At 35.5% G+C, this 16,211-nt stretch overlaps 1 protein-coding gene across 11 annotated transcripts in view; it reads right to left on the bottom strand.

Moving 5' to 3' along the window:
* LOC127069452 (dachshund homolog 2) overlaps nucleotides 1–16,211 on the bottom strand; it is a 218,104-nt gene that overhangs the window by 61,807 nt on the left and 140,086 nt on the right. For all 11 annotated transcript variants that reach the window (XR_007783549.1, XM_051006499.1, XM_051006500.1 and 8 more), the window contains 3 exons: nucleotides 15,084–15,160; nucleotides 12,980–13,150; nucleotides 7,602–7,826 (listed from right to left, as the gene is read on the bottom strand). Coding sequence is in view for 10 of the 11 variants with exons in the window: in XM_051006499.1 (XP_050862456.1) it covers nucleotides 7,602–7,826; nucleotides 12,980–13,150; nucleotides 15,084–15,160 (473 nt within the window). In the remaining variant the exon portion in view is untranslated. The remainder of the gene's footprint in view (nucleotides 1–7,601; nucleotides 7,827–12,979; nucleotides 13,151–15,083; nucleotides 15,161–16,211) is intronic.

Genomic DNA, 16,211 nt, shown 5'->3' with positions numbered 1-16,211 from the left:
GGTGTATACGCCGCCCAATGCGCTACCTTAACGATTGTCTCTGGGTCAGAGGTCACGCACGCACACACCAACTGCGTTCCAGAGTCTCTCGTCGATGTATAATGCGAGAACGGTCAGGAACGACGATTACTGCTGGCACGAAGAATAGCATGGGAACTATTATGCTTATTAAGGTAGAAAGTAATAAATTATAGGCGGCTAATAATGGGAACGGGGCGAGAGACGTAATTGATGTACGCGGAGGAAGTCGTTCGGCGACTGCCTTCTTCTCTCTCTCTCTCTCTTCTCCGAGAGAGAAAGAGAGAGAGAGAGAGAGAAACAGAGAGAGAGAAAGAGAGAAAGAGACGATTCTCGATTCTAATAGCAACTCGAACAATCGTTCTTTTCCTACAAAGAGAAATCCACCGTTTCAGATTTCTCTATAATAATCTCATTTAGATAAGTTATTCAAAAACTTTTTCATCGAATAACATTACGTGATTCAAAATATTTTTCTATGGAGATGATCAAACTTTTTTTCATCGAAATTACTTCTTCAACATTATCTTAACAAGACACAGTCGCGCATGTCTGGACATCGAATGAAATTTTATTCGTGCGATAAATCAATCTTACAAAGATCGTCGTAAAGCATCTTACTATGTTCCTATCTATTCGATGAAATACGTTCGTCTTTTAACTGGTTGTTTCGACGAATCATCGTAGATATTTGACGGGTGATAAAGAAAAAAAAGAAAGAAAGAGAGACAGAGAGAAAGAAAGAGAAAGAGAAATCTCAGTTATAGGTTTATATGGTGAAACGTAGTTTCTAACGCGTAAAGGCTAAGCTTCGTTGTCGTTCACTGCTAAAGCTATTATAGTATTCCGAAGCTAATAAACCGATTTCGGTCTTAATTAAAGAGACTAAGACTGTAGGCACTAATTAAAGCAAACATCCGGCCCGGAGTAAAACCAAACGAAGATAACGTTGATGACCTCGAAGATAAAAGGAAGTATAACGAGTAAAACGATATTTTCCTATTGATAAAAAAGAAAGAGGGAAAAGAAAAAAATAAAGAAAGGAAGGAAAAAGAAAAAGAAAACGAAAGAACATACACATTTTATAAAAAAAAAAAACAATGTTTTATAACGAATAAAAGAATTAACTATATGAAAAGAAGCTATGGTAGGTTGTTGTCGACGATGAAATAACAAGTGGAAGCAAATAGAAAAGAGACTCTTCGGCTTGGCTCATTGCTTCGTAGGAGAGAGAAATGAGAGAGTGAGAGAGAGAGAGAGAGAGAGAGAAAATGAAAAAAGTACGTGGCATCGATACACGTGTGCGTATATAGTTTGCACGATAATGGCTACTCGCCGGGCCGATATAGAGATAGCCTCGGTTAGGCTCACCTCTCCGTTCAGGAAGAAGAGAGGGCGGGAGGGTCGTCGCTTGGCAGGGTTAAGCATAAATCAATCAGAGCGCGTTCATATCGGCGAACAGAGAGAAAGAGAAAGAGAAAGAAAGAGAAAGAGAAAGAGAGAGAAAGAGACAGAGAGAAGATGGTATAAGCTTCTTCTACCGATTTAAAGATCCACGATAGATTTACATAGATACTAAAAGAAAATATGAACATATGAATATTCTCTAATACATCGAACGATTTTTTATTTTTCGAAGAAGTTATGCTAATATAAGGATGATCGCTTCGCGCTCACGTCATTATTACTCAAAGAAAACGTTCGAGAGGACTGACAAAACAGATTTGAATATACGTACGTACGTATGTACGTACATACATATATTCGTATACATAGACACGTGACATATACGTACGTATGTAAATAAGTTGAATACATCGTAGAATTACTCGAATCTATTTTCAAAGTCACGAAAGATTATCGAGAATAAGGCAGCATCTTGGTAAGTTTTTCAAGCGATACGAGAGCTAGCTAGCAAGTTAGCTAGCCAGCTAGTCCACCAAGGTGGATCGTCGTGGTTCGCGGTAATAGGATTTCACGTAAGCAGCCTCCCAAGCGGGGAACCAAAAATCGGAGGTGGACTGACTTTATGGGGAGACTCCTCGATCGTGAAGGAGGAGTAAGAAAGAAAGAGAGAGGGAGACAGAGAGAAAGAGAGAGAGAGAGAGAGGTTGGTGGTGGCCTAAGGAACGAGAAAAAGAGAGGAAGAAGGATGGAAAAACTCCAGAGGAGAGAAAATAAGTAAAAGAAAAAGAAAAAGAAAAAGAGAGAGAGAGAGAGAGAGAGAGAAGACGTTGGGCCTCTACAATTTTAATTAACCAGGTACCGGGTAGCCGATCGCGATCGAATCGGGTGCACGATCTACAAGGAATCTACATAAGATCCTCCACTCGCGGCTACAACTCAATCCCCTCTTTATATTCCACTGCGGAGCCTTTAACCGGGCCTTATAGTGGCCTACGTGGGTCCCTCTTCGATACGATGCTCGCACAATTCGCGTTCTCTCTCTCTCTCTCACTCTCTCTTTTTCTCTCTGTCTTTCTCTTTCACTCTTTTACCCTCATCTTATCTGGTCAAGGATCGAAGATAGCAAGCTCTTCTCTCGCGCAGCATCCGGCCGGCTCATATTGTCCCTCCTGGTGCAGCGTTAACTTATCAGGACCCTTCGATTTTCGATTTTTCTCTCTCTCTCTCTCTCTCTCTCTTTCTGTCTTTTGTCTCTTTTTTCTTTCTTTTTTTTTACGTTCCTTCGCAGGCTACGCACGGAGATTCGAGTCATTATCCTGGAGCAACTTACTCTTTATATATATATACATATCTACGGATGTGTGTCTGTGTGTGTTTATAAGACAGAGAAAGAGAGAGAGAGAGAGATAGGGGAAAGCATAAATTGGAGGTAAAAGTCCAGAGACGATGGAGAATTGTTCTCGCGACAACGCGCTTCTATTAACGATCTCTACCCGGTATTCTCCCCTTTTCGTGTAACGAGGAGAAAGAGAAAGAGAGAGAGAGAGAGAGAGAATGAGAGAGTTCACGGAATAGCAAGGGATTATCTTTGCAAGAGAAAGAGAGAGAAAATCCGTTTAGGACGAAGACAAAGAGAAGACATTCAACGATCTATCATAGATAGATATCTTTCGATACATAAATTCTATATACAGTTAATTAGACAAACCCGTTGTATAATAATAAAATAATGTATCTACTAATTAACAATAAACGTCGATAAAGCTTCGATAAAGAAGCTTCGCGAGCATATGTTATTCTCAATAATATAATGATTAACTTTTATGAAAACTTTTTTAACTCGTCGTTTTAACGCGCGAAAAACATCTTGTGCAGTATTATATAGAACGATCGTATTCTCTCCTCTCTCTTCTATCCCTCTCCCTCTCCCTCTCTCTCTCTCTCTATCTATCTCTCTCGTAGTAGGTATAGACGCACAACGAAGGACTGGTAACGCGATAGCGGCCGTATGTAAACCCATCTGGTGTAAAACGAGCTGCTGGCTCGTTCGAGTATTAAATCGGCCCCTCTCTCCTAACTCTCTTTCCGATTCTTTCGCTCCCTTTCCGCTTCCCGCCCTTTTCCTTTGCTTCGATAGCATATACGTATGTATATAAAGACACTATAAGGAAAAGAAAGAGAGAGAGAGAGAGAGAGAGAGAGATCTGTTAAGCCAGCCAGCAATAACAACGCCTTGCATTCTTGGCTTAACGTCGCAACGAGGTCGAGATGAACTCGTTAGCATTCACGTGTCCAAAGTAACCGACTCGCGTCCGCGCCTTAACTTCCCCTCACCTCTCTTAGCCAAGTGTCCCTTCGTATTAAATTCCGAGTCCTCTCTGTCTCTCTCTCTCTCTCTCTTTTTCTCTCTGTCTTTCTCTCTCTCTCTTTTATTCCTGAGGGCAAGCAAAGGAGTCGTAGAACAAAGGGGAGGATGTTCGAGAGTTTCGACGAAGGTGATCTCCTTTCGATAATGCAAACATCCTCCTACTCCTCCTCCTCCTTTTACTCTTCTCTCTTTTTCTCTTCTTTCTACGATTTTGTATATATATCTGAGTGTATGGCTATGTTTGCGTATGTGTGTGTTTTCTTTTTTATCAGAAGATAAAGAGTCATCGACTTCTGACCTTTGCGATAATTTTTATTGTTCTTTCTCTTTCCCTTCTTTTCTTCCTTTTTTATTCTTCTTATCAATTTTTTGGTGGTATTTATAACAAATAAAAAAGAAAAAGATAAAAAGAAGGTAAGATTCTATGATAATTAACGTACATTTTTTATAATGACACGATACTGTTTAATGATATTAATTAGATGAAATGTTCAGAATCTTGAATTAGTTATAGCTAATGGTTCGATATTTCTCTTTTCTTTGTTTGTTTATTTGTTTGTTTTTTTTTTCGAATCTTTTCGTTCACCATAGGAGGAAGGAGAAAGAGAAAGAGAGAGAAAGCGAGAGAGAGAGAGAGAGAGAGAGAGAGAAAGAGAAAGAGAGAGAAAGAGAGAATGAGAGAGTGGGGGTGGTTGGTTAAGCGTCTCGTAGCGGCCGGCCACGATGCCTGGCATTCCTACCGTTAAAGCTGGCGAACGCATTAGTTAACGGCCCTGAAAATGACACTTTGTATCGGCTAATGGGTAATTAAAGTCCCGGGGTTACGTTTCGGTTGGAATTTATTAAACACCGACCACAATGTACACACCGACGCTAGGCCGACACACTCGGTTATCGGAACTCGTGTTTATGGAGGTGCCTCCAACCTTAAAACGCTTGCCAAAATTCTGGATAAGCCGCAGAGACGATTCGAAGCTCGCCATCAAGGGAGAATTGTCTGATAGAAAGTGTTTCAAGGGGGATGAAAAAGATGGTAGAAACCTAGAGAGAGAGAGAGAGAGAGAGAGAGGGAGAAAAAGATTGGAATGGACAGTAAATCGTGCTTGCTTAATGTGCTATCGAACTTTGAACGTTAACTATCTTATAATATGATTATGAAAAGATTATTAAAGAATGTATTAGAGATTATATTAGGGACAAGAATGATACGGAAGAAAACATCGAGATAGTATTAAAAAATGAATTTAACGATCGTTTAAGGAATATATTTTTTCTACAAAGAGCAATCCAAAATTGAATATCAAGAGTGAATAATAAAATGGGTTGAAGAAATATGTATGTTACGATCTTTTCTTACTGTCCATTCAGGAACTCGAGTGGTGCAAGTCGATTCGTTCCAATTTCAAGCGACGATCCAACCTAATTTTATATTTACGTATTATATATCGTATTATTCTATTGAAATAAACGGAAACGAGACGAGAATAATCAGACTAGATTTGGATGATTTATTTATTTCAGTTATTTGCTTGTGTATATATATATATATATATATATATATATATATATATATATACATATATACACACATATGTGTGTGTGTATGTCTATATACATGTTGGATAATTCAAACAATGTGATGTAGTAAATAATTGTTATTTTTTCTCTTTGTTCTTTTGTTTTGTTTTTTGACAGTCATTGCATAATAATCGTTAAATACTAAATATATTAAAGAGAGAAAGAGAGAGAGAAAGAGAGAGAGAGAGAGAGGGAGAAAGAGTAAAAAATAGATAGAAAGAGATACAGAAATCTATCATAAACGAAATATATAGTCTAATTGTATGACAAAAAAATAGTTAATCCATGAGAATGCTGAGTTTCCGTGTATTTGTAAAGGCCGAGATTTTTCTACGATCAAACAGCACGTATAATGACGTATTATGACGATGAAATCAAGAAAAAAAAAAGAAAAATAAAAAAAAATAAATAAAACGGAAGAAAATAATAAAACTTTTAACAAAACGGACAATAATATCCTCTGTGTTTTTTTCGATTTTCTCGACTTACACCATTACTCTCATTCTCAAGGTCTCTCGCATATCATTTTATAGACGTTGATATAACAAGGAAGAACGAAAAACGACAGGATGATTTTTCTTAGAACATTTTCACATATAATCGATCAACGGCAGATGTCTAAAACGCGTTGTTTCATAATATTCTATAAACGCACGATATCATCCTCTTTTCTTTCGTATTAGAATGAACATTCTTTTTCACCTGCTGTTGCTCGAGTATAAAAATCAACGCTATGATACCTACGATAATTAACTTATTTAATTATTAATTGCGATTAATAATTGTTAATCGAATTAAATATTACCCAACACTGATATTCACCGCGATTATTAAATAACACGAGATCAGATTTGTTCAAATTTATTTACCATAATCTTCCCTCATATAATAAGCTTTACGTATCTATAATACTATATTATTATAGTACGTATCTATAGTAATATACGTACATGTATGTATCTATGCATGTTTATATAGTCAATGAAACACAATGATCAATCTCATACATATTTTATATATATATATTTTTTATTTATTTATTTATTTATATACGATATACTATCTTACGAAAGATCCCTCGTCCGACGATTTAAAAAAAAAAGATTATCTCTTATCAAAATTTCTTATTTTCGATAATCGTCCGACGAGCGATCCTACGATTTACAGGATCGAGATTTTTTCAATCACGATCGATCGAGATTATGATTAATTATTACTATTATTAATATTATTATCGTGCACTTTGCACACTTATTCGTACAAATCTTTCTTATAAGGGTAACAGAGTCTAAATTATCTATCCTATTCGTAATATTCTAATTTGCGTAAGTATATGATTAAAATACGATATATATATATATATATATATATATATATATATATATATATAGAGAACTGGCAGATCGTCTCATCGTGATTTTTACCTTTCCAGCTCTCCCAATTACGTCATAATAAATTTTTTATGTTCATTCAATGAAAACTTCGAAGGGAATCGTGTTGCCAATGAAATCTTTATGAGTGCCACAGTGATCATTGGAGAATCGTAGACTTTTACACGATTATTATTAACTACTTAATCACTACTGTACGTTTTTTTTTTCATTATTATTTTCTTTTTCTTTTTTTTTTTTCCTTTTTTTTTATACGAACTGTCCAAAGACCTACTCTCGGATTTGCGATGGGTCTAAACGAATACATCTATCGAGAAAAAAAATCTTCATCTAACGATCGAATAATGATCGATCCTACTAAAAAAGAAAAAAAAAAAGGAAGAAGAAAAATAAATCAATTATACGATCCTCTTCCTATGTATGATAAAATAGATATCGCTGAAAATTTCTTTACAATCGCTTTGGCACTTTTGGTACATAATAAACAAAATAAAAACTGGTTTCAAATGGATGATGATTAGGAAGAAATAAAAAAAAAAAGAATAAAAAGAAAGAAGTAGAAAAAGAAAGAAAGAATATAGAAAGAAGAGTAGAAGTTAGGTTCCAAAGATAGGAAAAAAGAAATAAAGGTAAGAAACGAGTACACGCGCGAAGAAAAAAATCGATTAAACAGACAAAGAGAAAGAAACAGGGAAAGAGATAGAGAGAGAGAGAGAGAGAGAGAGAGAGAGAGAGAGAAAGGTTTTACTAATGCCTCCTAATGTGGTTCTGGGAGAGCTGAAAGATAATAAAATTGTGGAGAGCGCCCTCAAGTGTCTTAAGAAAGCCCTGCCACTGACCTTTCTCATAGTTGATTTGCCTCTCCTGTTGCCTCGCGTTGTCAGCTGCGACCTTGAGCAAACCCTGGATATTCCTTAACAAAGTCTCCGTACTCGAAACCGAAGGGTCCTGAGCACCCTGTGACACTGCGACTGCTGCTGAGGCTATCTGAGAGTAGTTCAATGCCTGAGGACTCTCCGAGCCTGGTGCTGGAAGTGGTAGGTTCTCTGGGACGTCCGATAAATCTAAAGGAAAAGAAAAAAGAAAAAAGAAGAGATGAAAAATTAAGATGTTATCAGTATATGTTACGAGTCAGTTATGATCAGCTGTTCGGCATAAACAAATTATTTCTCCCGTATATATATATTCTTTTTCTTTTTCACATGTTTATTATATTATATCAAAAAGATAAGAGAAACTTGTCAGCATATATTCTGATCAATTGTTCGACACGAATAAATCATTGCAATATATTTTCACATATACTTCACTGTAGTTATATAAAGCAACATACATACATACACAGGCAGACAGATACATAGATATTTTCAAGATGTTTCTCAAACTATTACATTTCTCTCTCTTTTCCCATTTGTAACTAACATTAATAATAATTATTATTATTTTATCTGGCTCATATGCGTTTGTCACCGTACGCATACCGGTCGTTACATCCAAAGGATTCTTCGAAAGGATTTTGCCTTGGGCAAACAGGGAATTTCGGTAAAATTTATACGAAGATAAATCTTGATATGACACATCTTGGGAATACATCCTTGGAGATATTTTTTTTTCCCTTTCGAATGAGAACGTCTATCTATTCCAGATGAAACACATATAAAGAGGGTACAGATCTTTCTCTCTCTCTTTCTCTCTCTCTCTCACACACACATACACACATACACAGATACGAATTTTTTCTTTATCTTTGTCCTTCCTATACGAAACGCATATCGCATGCGGTTCCGCGCGAATGCGCGACAGGCGTACGAGAACGAAGCGTCATTAATAAATTTAGTCGAACGATCGGTCGAACAACGTTCGAGGGAGGTCGAAGTAGGAGAAGAGTTACGCCGTGTGCGTGTTCCAAAGTCGTAATCTCCGTAAGACTACTTGTTACCCTTCGCCACTCCTCTGATTTAACGTCACCGCGAGCGAATTAAATTTTGCGAATGAAACGGCAAACCCCCCTAGAAATCATTTTCATATCTCCCTTCCATCCTTTCTTTCTCATATTGAATATTTCCCTATAGACTTTTCACCACTAAAAGAGAGAGAGAAAGAGAGAGAAAGAATATAGTTTTTGTTTACTATTTTTCCATCCTTTTCTATTTTTAACATTTTAGTCTTTCTTCTTCTGTAAAACGGAGACGAACGTTTTTAACCGATCGAGAAAGACCCACAACGCGATCGTTGGAATACAGGATGTCTTATGGTTATTGCGAAACGGGCTGGAGTGGTGAGACAAGATGTCTGCGTGGGTTCCAGCCTTAAGTGATCGTGCTTTCTTTTCTCTCTGTATATATATCTATATATGTATATATATATATATATGTATCTGTATGTCTATGCCTGTATGCGTTCTCTACGGCCCACACCATCGCCTTAGTACCCAGACGCTGCTTTATGGCCAATGATATGTGCTTTATTGTATCGTCTTTTAATTATCAGCCTGCACCTACAACACCAACGGCATTTGGTTACTTATTGCCATTGCTCGATTTAATGCTCGACGAGCGCGTGCGCACACAGAGCAGCGCAGCGCACTCGCTAAGCCGGCACCTTTTGATAGCAAGGTTCGCGCTCACGAGTAGACGCAACCTTCTTTCGATGCCCAACTATTTTTTTTCCACGTTCACTTCTTCGTCCACGCTATCTTGCCACGAGCGACCATTACAATTATCGGCGGACCCGCTCAGAAAGCTTTTGGAATCCCGAAACTATACATATAACACTCGTATTCCTTTACTTCTTACAAAACGCGTTCTGCTATCGTCGTGAGTGCCCACGGTAAGATGTCTGACACGTGCGAATCTTAAAACGAAGAAGAATTCTCATTCTTCTCAAGGAGAGTTTTAAAGAACGAATGAAAATGAAAAACAAAAAAAAATAAGAAAGTAAAAGAAAGTAAACGTTTCCTCGACTATTTCCCTTTCTTTCGTACATATTATAGAATTTTAACAATTTTCTTTCTTTCCTTTTCTCCTCCTTTTTTTTTTCTTTACATTGTTCTGTCTTTCTATCATCTATCAATAGACACGAGTAGGACATAGGTATTACGTATAATAGAGAATTTATATACGTCCGCAATACACTTTTCTCTCTTTTTATCATCAATCGTTGATCAACAATTAACACGTACATATATACATAGAATATATCAAAATAATTAAAAAATCAGAATTTTCCATATTCACGATTACGATATTTTCTAATTATGAGAAACTTCCTTAACGATAATCAACTAACAATTACATGTTACAAAAGGAATAAAAAAATATTTTAAAGTAGAAACAAATAGTTCGTTTTTTAATTTGTTTCTTTTGCAAAATCAATAATCCTAATCTATACTTGTTTGCTTTTTCGAATGTCTTCGCGAGTTTGAAAGGAAAACGAAAAGGAAAAGAAAAGGAACGAATCGTGAGCGCGAGAAAGAGAGAAAGGAGGGAAAGAGAGAAAGAGAGAGAGAGAAAGAGAGAGAGAGATTGGATTCCGGGAAGGAGAGCGAGAAGGAGATAGTGGCGCGTCTCATTAAATCAGAACGGCATTCCACGGGCGTGTACACTCCCACGGGCATTCGATGGGGTTCTATTTCGATCACCATGAGCGCCATAGGTAGGATGTACCCGTTGCATACGACACGCTGCGAGACACGGATTTTCTTCGATCCAAGACTTCCCCTCAGTCCCCTTTACCTTAACCCTCACCCTTCACATCCCTCATCCCTCATCCCTCAACACCCCTCTTCTCTCCCCACTACTCTTTCCGACCAAAGACAGACAATTTATACGTCTAACTGCTATGTCTTTCGACGAAATTTAGAGAGCTCGATACTAATTCTAATCTTTTTTAACTTGTTCAATTCGTTAAAACGTGTTGTACGACTTCTTCTTTCCTGGCTTCTATATAAAGAGATAAAAGAAAATTCGATGATTGATATTTTACAATCGTAAAGAGATCCGAATTATTATTATTATTATTATTATCAGTAGAAATGTTTTGAGTAAGATAAAAGTAAACGAAATGAAATATAAAAATAAAATAAGGATGACCGAAAATAAAATAATCAATGAGACTTACTTATGATCTCATTTTTCATTTTTTATATACCCCTGTATATATATATCGTTCTCTGTCTGATTCTTTTCAAATGATAATGATCTTATTTTAAATTGATTAAATCCAATAGAAATAAATAAATATGAAGGAAAGCTAAACAGAGAGAGAGAAAGAGAGAGAGTCGAGTTTATAATCGTTTCGTTTGTTCTAGACCCTTTTCGCGCCACCACTATTCCAGCCTCCCTCCCTCCCTCCCTCCTGCTGCGTTTATCTTGCAACTTATTAGCCCGAAATATTCATAATAAGCAATTAACGTTGAAATATGAATAATGTATCGATCGTTGGAAGTCGTGCGGACGAATGCGTGGAATATTAATTCACCGCATATAACGTTTTATTTTTTCGTTTTTCCTCTTTTCATTTTTCTTTCTTTCCACCAAATCGATTTTTCATTTTTCTTTTTTCGTATATTTGTTTTTCCGTTCCGTTTTTGTCCTCCTTTCATTCCCTTGTATTTTTACTTATCGTTTTTTTTTCTCTTTCATTTTCTTTGTTTCTCATCTCGCGTAGGTGTGTCCGTAAGATGTTCGTCCGGGTGGCTCTCTAATTGGCCTCGGCCAATTAACGTGCCGTAAGGACAATGAACGAATCGATTAGAAATCAATGCGATTACGTCGCTTCATTGAGTTTGAATGAGTCTTAAGCGATGTTTTATATCAGATCTCATCTCTATCTATCATTATTAAAATGAAACTAAATATCTAATTTAAGGATCTAATGATTGTACGACGTCACTGTCTCAATAGTTTTACGATATTAATCAAAACTAATCCGAGCTAATAATAATTGTTATTAAAAGTAATATTAAAATTATTATTAAAAATAATAATAAAAAAAATTATTATTATTATTATTATTATAACAATAATATATTAATATACAATTATCCTGATATTACTTATGACATTATACCTACGCATAGATTATTTCTTCATTCCCATTGAAAATTTTATTAGATTAATTTATCGACCCACGTCGTAGGATACAATGCACGTTAAGTAAAAAAGGCGTGAATGAGAACAACCGTCGTGTAGAAAGTTTCTCAGGGCCAGAGCGCGGACGAATATTCGAACGTCGTTCTGATGATCGATGAGAGGGCCTGACCCATAAGTCGTAACGAAGAACTCATCTTTAAACGTGTCTTGTCCAGTCAAATCGATATAATTATTTTCCTCATTGTTGCTTACGCCGAATTTTCTAAATCGTTCATCTCTTCTCTTTCTCTCTTTCTCTATCTCTCTCTCTCTTGTTTTCGTTAATCGAGACAAGAGCTACATACGATTCGTCCTTTCATTGTTTATTTATCTTTGTTTTTGTTTTTACGAGTAATATATCTACGATTTATTTTCCTATCTCACGATATCCCTTACGTTCCTACGTTATATTAATTTATCATTCATTAAAATTTTATTCGCAAACTCTAATGATCGAAGTTATTAGAAATGAAATAAATATGTATATATGTATGTATATATGTACGTATGTATGTATGAGAAGATCTGACGCATAAATCGTAACGAAGAACTCATCTTTAAACATGTCTTGTCCAGTCAAATCGATATAATTATTACCTTCGTTGTTATTACTTACGTCGAATTTTCTAAATCGTTCATTCTTTCTCTCACTTTCTATTCTCGCTCTCGTTAATCGAGCCGATAAATACCTACAATTCGTCCTTTTCTTATTTATTTAATTTTCTTATCCTTTACGTATAATGTTTTTACGATCGCTCACATTCGCATATTAAATTAATTTATTACAAAATTAAATTTTATTCGCAAAGAAATTCGGTCGTAGCTATTAGAAATAAAATAAATACGTGTAATAAGTACTACGTCATATCGATGGAAATTTTATTCGCAGATATTAATGATCATAATTAATAGAAATAAAGTAAATACGTATATGAGTACTACGGTATTTCGATTGAAATTTTATACGCAGATATTAATGATCGAAAGAAAAAAGATACGTATATGTGTACTACGGTAATTCGATTGAAATTTTATTCGTAGATATTAATGCTCGAAATGAAATAAAAATTACGAGATTCTCTTACCTTCGTCCTTCTCGTTTTCATCCTCGAGGTCTTCTGATAAATTATCATCCTCCTCCTCGTCGTCTTGAGAACGATGCGACGCTCCAGCTTCGCTTCCCGAATGCTCACCAACACTGCCGCTTCCTGCTGTCTTCGAGAGGTTCAACACGGGACTGTGACCGTTCGAGGAACCTAGAGGACGAAGGATAAACAAATACGAAAAGTCCTTTAGTTATTGACAATAATATATATCTTATTGATAAAGGAACATAACAAAACAAGATCACGTATTCCAAGAAAGGACATATTATCATTGTTCTATTTCCATATAAATATGTACCTATGTGTATGAATACGAAAATATAATACGTAATGTAATATTAGAATATAAAAGATAATCGTTATCACATTGAAAACAAGATTTTTTGTGAATCGATAAAAGGAATAAAAGCTGATTTTTTTCTCTCTCTCTCTCCTTCTCTCTCTTCTCTCTCTCTCTATCTATCTATCTATCTATCTATCTATCTATCTATCTATTTATCTATCTTTCTCTCTCTATCTTTCTCATCGACTAAAACTAGACTGACAACTTGATGGATTTTATTTGCCTCCGTACATCCTCGTTTAGACAAGAGAACTCACTCCCGTACTTTTATCCACTTTCCACATCTTTCTTTCTTCTCTCTCTCTCTCTCTCTCTTTCTTTCTCTATATATCTATCTATCTATATCTATCTATCTATCTATCTCTTTTCTCTTCCGCATTCGCTTTCTCTCCCTCGTTCGTCGGTGAACTCGAGTATTTGATATCCTAGCATTTTAATCCTGACGTGGATAGATACTGTTTGGGCAAACGGTGGTCGATTCTGAACAAGAGAGAAAGAGAAAGAGAAAGAGAGAGAGAGAGAGAGAGAGAGAGAGAGTCCAGGGTGACGCATGGCTTCAAACACGTTTCCTACGTACATGTATTCTACGCACACCAACTTACACGCGTATATACAGGGTGGGTCGTTTCAAGTATTCAAAAATATTAACCAAAAGATAATATCGCAAAAATCTTTTCGAAAGAACACTTTCTAATATGTCGAAAAAAATCCTCGATTTTTAATCTAAAGATTAATATTACATTTAGATATGCAGATTAACAAATAACTCGGTATGAATGAAATTTTGAATACTTTAAAGTTATCTCACCCTATAGATACTTAACAGTAGAAAGAGAGACGAAAAGGGTTAACCCGAAATCCTACCAGCATCGTCCTTTATATGTACATCGATTGATTCAATTAAACGTTAAAAAAAGATTCCTTCGAGATTCGTTCACCGTGAAAGTTGAATGTTTTTATCATTTTATTCAATTGTTTGCGATAGATAACGCTGAAAGATTTTTTTTATAAGTTTCCTATAAAAAAGAGAAGCTTAAAGTGGAGTCGGCCAATGCGATCGAGATTAAAGAAGAAACGCGAGATGTTTAATCGTTGAAGGTACGATAGACCTACCGACTGAACGACCGATCGATCGATCGGTCGATCGATCGATCGATGGAACGAAGGAACGAATGATCGAACGAACGAATCAGGATTTATAAAGTCTAGCCACGCAGAAAAATCTTAGACATCTTGAAGAGAATATGTATATATATATATATATTTCTTACTAGCTGAGATGCTCTATCCTTTTCCTTTTATTTCTCTTTCTCCCTCTCTCTTTCTATCTCTCTTTCTACTCCTCGTTTTATCCTCTTCTTTCTTTCTCTTTCTCTCTATCTATCTCTCTTTCTCTTTCCTATATACGTGTATGCGTGGGTCCGACGGGCGTTTAGGGACTCGAAGATTAAGTCCGATATCGAGTTTCAGAGAGCGGCACGGGGTCCTGTACCTTTCTTTCTAATTCCCCGTAATATTTTAATCCGACCGATCGAACCCTTTATCTTCGAGACTCACGCTCCCGCGTTGGCCGCGAACTCGAAACTTCTTCTTCTTCTACTTCTTTTTCTTCCTTTTATTTTATATTTTTATTTTTATATGTACTTTCCTCTTTTTATTTATTCTTAGACAAGAAATACGATTTATGTACATACACACATACGCATATGATCAAATAGATCTTAGAAAAAAAAAGCTTACCATTGTGCGAACTAAGATCCCTAGGTTTGTGATCCAATGCAAGAGCCCTTTCAGCATCTCCTCTCTCTTCACGAAGCCTGTAACAAAAAGATAGAAGAAAAAAATTATGGTCAATAATAATCCTAAAGTTTTGAGAAAAGAAAAAAGAAAAGAAAGAAAGAAGAAGTAATCGAAATCGATCTTATTAACGATTGTAATTTTTCCGTCATCGTATTATTTCGTGGTTAATAGATCATACAAACTGAAGATGAAATCCGAAATCATTCTTCGAATTTTGTGAATTATAATCGAATATAAATTTTTTTTTTTTTACTATGAATTAATCTAATCATTGAATTATTCTTGTCTAATACATATTGTTTAGATTTATTTTTTAATTATTGAAAAATTCGTACACAATCGACGAATTACTCGGTAAACTCGTAAATCTTTGAATCTTCATAGTAAAATAAAGTTTAAGAAGGAAGAAGAAGAAGGGAAAGTTTAAGAAAAAAGAAAACGAAGAAGAAAAAGAGATGAAAATAATGTAAGATGGAAATTTTTTAACGAACTCGAACCAGACAAAAAAATGAAAAAAGCGTTTTTCTTTTGCGTTCTCGTTGGCCGCCGGGCAATTCTTTTTTTTTTTTTTTAAGTACAAGGAGAAAGAAAGAAAGAGAGAAAGAAAGAGAATTCAGTGGATTCTCTCTTTTTCTTTTTTTTTTTATTTCCTTTTGCTTTCATTCAGAAAGGTTCGAGTTTATGGGAACGATGGCGCTCATTAAGATACCGGATTGACTATACTTAGCAAAAACTTTTAATTTTACTTTTATATTGTATGCGTATCTGTTACGTTATGCCTAAGGCATTATTTTACCATAAAAATCTCTTCAAATTTTTATCTCGTATCACTCAATGATCGCGAATGCATTTGTCAAGACTCGACGAAAAAAATGGAAAATACTTGAATTAAAAAAATAAATAAATAAATAAATAAACAAATAAACGAATAGAAAGTAAATTAATACAAATTTCCTTTCAAATCATAATATATGCAAAATCGGGAGAACGAAATTTCTTTTATTTTTTCTGGACGAATTAAATGAAGATCAAAGTTATCAAATTTCTTTTGGTATAATAAAAGGGACT

This window comes from Vespula vulgaris, chromosome 15 (assembly GCF_905475345.1).
Source record: "Vespula vulgaris chromosome 15, iyVesVulg1.1, whole genome shotgun sequence".
Taxonomy (NCBI): Eukaryota; Metazoa; Arthropoda; class Insecta; order Hymenoptera; family Vespidae; genus Vespula; species Vespula vulgaris.
This window is presented reverse-complemented; position numbering and strand designations above follow the sequence as displayed.